This window comes from Sardina pilchardus, chromosome 20 (genome assembly GCF_963854185.1).
Source record: "Sardina pilchardus chromosome 20, fSarPil1.1, whole genome shotgun sequence".
NCBI classification, from domain to species: domain Eukaryota; kingdom Metazoa; phylum Chordata; class Actinopteri; order Clupeiformes; family Clupeidae; genus Sardina; species Sardina pilchardus.
The window spans coordinates 28,015,148-28,023,055 of record NC_085013.1 but is presented as its reverse complement, the minus strand read 5'-3'; the positions used below and the strand labels follow the sequence as shown (position 1 = coordinate 28,023,055).

At 41.6% G+C, this 7,908-nt stretch overlaps 1 protein-coding gene across 2 annotated transcripts in view; it reads left to right on the top strand.

Moving 5' to 3' along the window:
- The first annotated feature begins 285 nt into the window (after positions 1-285).
- sfxn5a (sideroflexin 5a) overlaps positions 286-7,908 on the top strand; it is a 17,338-nt gene continuing 9,715 nt past the window's right edge. Inside the window, exons 1-9 of one of the 2 annotated variants that reach the window (XM_062522801.1) lie at positions 286-466; positions 2,162-2,230; positions 3,046-3,123; positions 3,766-3,792; positions 4,033-4,087; positions 4,985-5,010; positions 5,538-5,591; positions 5,913-5,969; positions 6,480-6,545. In XM_062522801.1, the coding sequence (XP_062378785.1) occupies positions 410-466; positions 2,162-2,230; positions 3,046-3,123; positions 3,766-3,792; positions 4,033-4,087; positions 4,985-5,010; positions 5,538-5,591; positions 5,913-5,969; positions 6,480-6,545 (489 nt within the window). In that variant the 5' untranslated portion in view covers positions 286-409. The remainder of the gene's footprint in view (positions 467-2,161; positions 2,231-3,045; positions 3,124-3,765; positions 3,793-4,032; positions 4,088-4,984; positions 5,011-5,537; positions 5,592-5,912; positions 5,970-6,479; positions 6,546-7,908) is intronic. The other variant, XM_062522800.1, reaches the window with a different exon arrangement.

The window sequence follows — 7,908 nt, the reverse complement described above, 5'->3', positions numbered from 1 at the left end:
GGGGATCTCCCATACAATGAACACGTGAGTATATTTTCGAATCTAAGGCCACTTTTCCCCTTAATTCGACCCCAACAAAACCCAAAAGCCTAACGCGTGGGGCACACAAAATGTTTAATTACTTACAGTCTCCGGGTTGACATGATTACAAACACCATACTGATGACTGACAACTACAAAAAATTAAAGGGATTACGTCCGATGCAATCAGTTTCAAAATGTGAGGCAAAGACTACTACACCCATAATGCTTTGATACGGATACGATGACTTCGCGTGTCACAAGAGGTCTTGCAGAATTCACCAGGGGGGAACTTTTCAGCAGGAATTCTGCATGAAGTTCCATGAACAACATCTGGTCAACCAACCATCTGGTATAAGCTAGTTCAGGTCTAGGTCATTCCCGAAAAATGTCTGCATCTGAAGAATATCCTGCATTTAGACTCGGCGAGTCCCGTTTCGATCAGGTAAAACTCCATGAAACAGGGTTAAACTACTTTGTATGATACGTCCGCAACATTATAACGTGTTTGTCCTGATATTGCGGATGTTTTTATTCCCCTATGGCACGGATGTAAACACAATGGGCTGGTTAAATTGCCCAGTTATATCCTGTGGTCTGGAATGTATTGACTTGGTATAGCATGTTGGCGATTCTAGTTTACGCACAGGTGTTTGCTATGTTGTTTATGTGCAACATGAGCCGCATTCGGTTGGTAACGTGAGGTGAGGTTGGGTGAAAGGCCGAAAAACTAGATAAAGGCGGGTCTTATGATATAGCACCGGAACGGACTCTGCACTTCAACAGTGACGTGCGGGTGGTGCAGATTGAGGCTGTTGAAACAGCGTCCTCTGTTGGAGAAACTTAGGAATGACTGACTTCTTGACTCCCTCATCATTTACAAACCGTAGGTCAGACCGTCATTTGTCTTTTAATGTTTAATGTTAAGACAGTTTTACATATAATATTCAAAATCATTGTCTCATTTTAGGTTAATTAAAAAAAAATCCTGTTTACTCTGGTAAAGTAGACCTACTCGGTCCTACAAAACGTTGTGAGAATTCGGTTTAGTTGACTAAATTAAATAAGACATGTATAAAAAGACTATAAAAAGACATGTCGGTCTTTCTTTAGCTACTATGTATTTTACTTGTTTATAATAGTACTCATTTTAATTCGCAGCTGCTAATTACGCTCAAAACAGGTGGACATCTTGCGTTGCTGGCGATGCCATCCACCAGATCCGTCTGTTCATCTGTGTGCTTTGGGAGAGGTAAACGGCGGAATATCGAGTTCCGTTCGCGCGTTTAGGACTTTAATTGCCTTTTAATTGATGTGAGATATTTTAGGAAGATAAGTGCGACGGAGCCAGTTGGCATCCGCAAGCAGTTGAGGCGCTCGCACCTGCCAGGGAAAAACAACTGGAGCGCCCTCGGTGTCATAGCGCGCGCTTTAACAGCTGGGCCGCGCGTCTGGCTTAAGTTCGGCGCGAAAACTTCTGCTGTATCATTACAAGATGAAAACGAGAAGAAACAAATCAAATGAAAGATGCCATTTGTTAATGGAGTTGTTTTTAGGGAAAGGGCTGATAAAACAATGAATTGACTGCATTGGCTTTCACTTTAAAAGGAGGACTGCTATAATGCGAACTTACTGAGATATTAGACACTTAAAAGGACTTTGATATTACTAGCCTCATGCACGATCTAATTCGTTTATGCCTACTAGTAGTTCATCTCTAGGCCTGTCTCAGTGTTTTAGTCCTGACAAGATGAACATCACTTTGAAAGTGTTTCAGACTAACATTTTTAAATGATCCAAGATGTAACTGAAAGTCTACAGAGTAGTCTGCATCATTTCAGATATTGTGGTTTGTATATGGATTGGTGTGTTGCAAACATTGCAGAAAGATGGTGAGTAGGCTATGATAAAGACATTCTATGAGGACAAAATAAAAAGTCTAATTTAGACCCTATTGAATAATGCAACTCCCCAGTTGCATCCTCTTTTGAGTTAGTTGCTATACATGGCAAGTCACTTTCTTTCATACATTAAAGAAAATATGCATTGTAAGATATACTCTAAGTTAAATGTGTGAATACATAACATCGGCCTATCTATTATGATTGAAACGCAAAAATGTGAATCTTTTGTTTTTCAGGGAACCTTTTATGGCCGGCTACGACACTTCTTGAACGTGATTGACCCACGCACCTTGTTTGTGTCTGAGGTATGCTTTAAGCCTTTGACTGGGATGTATCTAGGAGGGTCAACTTTTCATTTTTGTGTCCATACAGCACATAGGTCATTATGACGGAACATGACCGATCTTAATATGTGTTGCTGCACTGTTTAACTAATCTTTGACCTTTGTGCACTGTGGATCAACTGTGTGGTCGGAGTGAATATGAGATCATTTTCTGTGTGTGTGTGTGCGTGTGTGTGTGTGTGTGTGTGTGTGTGTGTGTGTGTGTGTGTGTGTGTGTGTGTGTGTGTGTGTGTGTGTCTGTCTGTCCCTCTGTGCACACAACAGTAATGAGACTGTTAGCATGGTCTGTGGTGACACTAATTGCGGTAGAGACTCTAGGGATGTGACAAGGTGTGGATTTGTGGGCTCGCTGTGAGTAGAGATGCACACAGACACACACAGACACACAGACAGACACACACACACACACACACACACACACACACACAGACACACACACACACACACACACACACACAGAGACAGACACTTATACAGACATGCCCAGAGCTTGCCCTGTTAATGAGTAAATTAGGCATAGGTCCTCAGCCTGTCTCTCTGTCTGTTCTGACGGTCTGTTCTTCTGCTTCTGTTTTTATCTAAACGACTCTTGTTTGAATCATCTGTAATTTCCTCTGCTGTCAGTTAACCTGTAAATGAAACCAATAAGAATCATTGTGTGTAAATGATTCTCATTTGATTCATTGTGCAAATCAAATGACTCTCTCTCTCCCTCTCTCTTCTCTCTCTTTCTCTCTCTCTCTCTTCTCTCTCTTCTCTCTCTCTCTCTCTGTTAGAGTCATCTGAATGCGAGTGTGAGAATGTTGGAGCAGTTCAAGAATGGCTCTCTCCCTCCAGGTGTGACCAATGCTCAGGTGAGGTCACACACAGGCAGGCATGGACAGGCACCACACACACACACACACACACACACACACACACACACACACACACACACACACACACACACACGACAGACCATACTACCATGTTAGTGACAGTTTGTGATTCAGTTCAGCGCCATTCAAAAGTAGGAGTTGTTTTTGAAATGGAACAGTGGGATATGTTTAGAGAGCCTTGATTGGTCAGAGGGTGGAAAGGGGTGTGGCTGACCACAGGTGTCTGAGAGAGTCAAGGGGTATTGGCTGAGTGGGTGTATTACCATGGAGACATGGACCAAATAGAATTATAGAAGTACTGTCGATTCAGTCTGATTCACATATTATGTCAACATTATATTGTATATAAATGGTAGATTGTGCAGAAATTGTTTGTATTATGTGTGCTGAAATTGTGCAGAAAGTTTGTATTATGTTAGTGCAAGTAGACGTTATACTGACATTACGTTACATTGGAACATGTCTTTCACATTTCCCTGTTACATCACACACTCCCACCTTCTCTCTACTTTTGTCTCTTTTCTCTCCCCCTCTCATTTAAGAGCTGATGATCTGACTCTCTCTCTCTCTTTCTTTCTTTCTTTCTTTCTCTCTCTCTCTCTCTCTCACTCACTCCAGTTGTGGGAGGCCCAGAAAATAAAGCAGGTATGAAAATAAAGCAGTTACCAAAGACTCTGAGATAATTCTCTCTAACACACACCTGGCACACAAATGGTTGACTTCAGTTTTATCAATCACTTTTTAATGTCTCTTAAAACCTAAAAAATATATATGCTTAGGTTTTGATGTGGTTAATGTGGCTAAATTGGGCATTGGTTAGTGACTAGAGATGTTTCTGTTCGTAGGAGGTTTCCATTCTTAGCCCCTTCTCTTTCTTTCTTTAAGGCCATCATCCATCCAGACACTGGAGAGAAAATCTTCATGCCTTTTCGGATGTCAGGTGTGTGTGTGTGTGTGTGTGTGTCTGTGAAACAGAGAGAGATAGTCAGAGACTTGGGAGAGAGAGAGCGAGAGAGGGATAGAGAGAGAGAGAGAGAGAGAGAGAGAGAGAGAGAGAGAGAGAGAGAGAGAGAGAGAGAGATAGAGCAGTGGATCGTGTAACTGACTGCGTGGGGGTCGTTATTGGCCCCTGGGGTTTCCTCATCCCCTGCAGGGGGCCTTCGTCTGGCCTGAGGCAGGGAAAGGTCACTCTCAGCTGGGCTCTGATTAGGCCCCCGCACCTCCCCGCTGTGCTGAACCTCTGTTTGGACTCACAGGGAGAGGGCTACCTTCAAACACAGTGCAGCCAGTGTCAAGAGGCGTCAGGCAAGTTACACCCGAGACCTTTTTTTTTATGGGTGGAGGGCAAAAGCTAGCCGCAGTGGTGTAACCTGCCATAGGTGTGAACACACACACACACACACACACACACACACATGCACACAGATACACACTCTCACAGGGACACACACAGACACAGACATGAACACACACACACACACACTCGCGCACACACAAAGGGACATACACATGCACACAGGATCACATTCACACTTTTGCCCTGGCCATGTGTATGCTGGGGGCCCCTGCTGACTAAAGGCCAATGATGACATTATTACTTCTGTGAGCTGTTCGATTTACACTCCCAAAACAGTTACACCAATAAAGAGAAAAATCGGACTGGCTTGGCCACAGTCAGAGTGCCTCTGCCATGAGATAGATCTGCCGCTTCCTGTCTCTTTTGATTTTTTTTGATATCCCCAATGTGGGTCTCATCCATTTGATCAAATTGTTGGCTAGTCAGAAAAGTGTAGTGTATGTGATTTTGACTTTTACTCTTTCTTTGCTGTCTTAACAGGTTACATTCCCTTTGGCACGCCAGTGGTAGGAATAGTTTTTATTTTTCCTGTGATCTCACAATTGCACATGAAAACAGATAATCATCATTATCAGTCATTACAATATCCACTAGGATAATTACTGGTCCAAGACGATCTAGCAGTAATTAAGTAATTACAAGTTAACAAGAGCTGTTTGGTGTGCAGATTTCTTTCCTTTTTTTCAACACTGTGCTTTAACAGATGAAACCATAATAAAACAAGCACATGTATTTGCACTTGTAGGGGTACAATTGTCAGGTGGAGTTTGTAAAATCTCGCTCACTCTTACTTCGCTTTAACAGTTAGCCTTCAGCTCACTCTTTTGTCTGACTGCTTTGCACTCTGTCTCCCTATCGGTGTCCTTCAGACCATACTAAAGGAGGCTGTCTCTCAACAGCTCAAAAGAGGTTATATCAGTAAATGATGTGACGGCCGTCAGCGTATGAAAACTGATGGATGACAAGCCATCCTTATTATTGCCTTCTAGTACAAAGTGTGTTCCAAACGCCATTGTCTTTGTTTGGTTTATAGGTGGTTGGGTTGCTCCTTCCCAATCAGACTTTATTATCCACTGTATTCTGGCAGGTGTGTATTCATTTACAGTATAAGCCTTCATTGATTTCTAAAAACATATTTACAAATTATAACATTTATTTGAAACATTTATTCATAAACATTAAACACATTTGTAAACACAGCAAATCTAAATAAATGTGTTCCCTTTGTAGCTAAGCTGATGTTGTGCCCACATGTTAGTTACATTGTGCTTAACATTTGACCATGTACAAATGCAATTGCAAAACTACAGTTTCATAACATATGTTTATACAGTGAATGAACTAATGGATTGACTACTAAAAGGACCTACTGTATGCTTATATCCTGTCCGTGTGTTCCTGTTCACAGTGGTTGAACCAGAGTCACAACGCTTGTGTCAACTACAGCAACCGAAATGCCTCACAGGTATGGAGTATTTTAGACAAACACGTCTTCACGAGCGTGCACACACACACACACACACACACACAAACTCAAACACCCAAACACCCATGGACATACACACATACACACACACACGTACGCACGCGCACACACACACACACACACACACACACACACACACACACACACACACACACACACACACCATGTTTGCAAAAATAGACCCAGATATGGTGGTAGATCTGAAAGGTTATTTGAAAATGGAATAGGGCTACTTATCAATTTAATAAATCAATCACCAGGACCACTTCCCTGGCTGCCTCGCCAAAAAGCTCTGCTCTTCAGAGTTAAAGTCAAAAAGGAGAGGTCATTAAAGACACTGGCTCTGGCAGTGGTAGTGGAAGAAATCATTACTTGGAGGGATGCATAAAACGTCACATATTGTTTTTTGTAGTTATTATCTCATGGTGTTCATTAATTACCTTTAGTGTGTGAAAAATGTTTATTTGAATAAAAAAATGTGTGCCTTAGCCATCATCAGGATCAAAGTTTCTTCAAGGCTACTTGGGAGCAGTGACCAGTGCAGTCTCTATTGCTGTGAGTACAAGCAGCACACCTCCATGTTTGCTCATGTGATGAGTCATTTTGTATTCTGTGGGTAAACTAATGCTTTAATGTGGCCCGTTAATGCATAATGTATGTTTTAGAATGAACCCCATACTTTCCGGCTTACAACTTACAGCTTACGACTTACGACTTACAAAAAGCGGTTAAAGACTTATCTGTTTGAAATGATTATTTTTCCTTACAAAATCGTGCTTTGTACATTATTATTCTGTTAATGCTATTTAGTGATATATATATATATTTTCCCTGAATAAAAAACGGTTGATGATGATGATATATATATATATATATATATATACTGTATATACAGTATATTACTACTTAATATATATTAAGTCACTTCGAGTAAAAGCTTCTGCCAAGAACCATAAACATAAACATAAGCATAAATGTGTGCACACACACACACACACACACACACACACACACACACACACACACACACACACAGCATTCTTATACACTATGACTTTAAAGCCAGTATTTGTAATTCTGAAGAAGCTTGAACGGAGTGAATATTAATAGATTTTTTAGACAGTAAATGAGATCAGTAAATGGCCCTAGCTTCGGGGTCACTGCCACTAGTTAACTAATTATAAGATAATGATGTGGCATAATAATCAGCAATTAAACATGATTGTTATTCACATAGAAACATTCAGTGCGAGTTCATGTAGGCCTACACTCAGCTACTGTCCAGCATGTCCTGTACTATATATCTATATATTTCATATAAACAAACATGACCATAAATTATTAATATTTTGAGTAAAGCTGACACACACACACACACACACACACACACACACACACAGGGAGAGAGAGTCTCTCACACAAGACCAGTCAAAATCCTGTGCCCCGCTGTGGCTCCTCCCCTTGTGACCGGTAGAGCCAATTATCTGCCCTACTGGGTGTCGCTTTGATGCCCAATGGCATGACAACTGAAACCACGGCGACGACAGCTACAAACTGCTCAGAGTCCGAGGGGAGTGGCGATAGGGGCGTACTAATTAAAGCAGTTCCTCCGACGACCCCTACCTGAGAGAGGGAGGGAGGGAGAGAGAGAGAGAGATGAGCTTAGGGCATTAGCTTGGAACAACCTACCTAAGGGAAGTATGTGTGTGTGTGAAGTATGTGTGTGTGTGTGTGTGTGTGTGTGTGTGTGTGTGTGTGTGTGTGTGTGCAGATGCGTGTGAATGTTTAATGCAGAGGGGAATAGGAGTGTGAGATGAGTGATATTGACGCAATACACTTGTGATCATAGCATTCAATTTTACTTACATAAACATCAAAGTAATATGTGAATGTACTGCATGTTCGAGTCAAGGCAGAC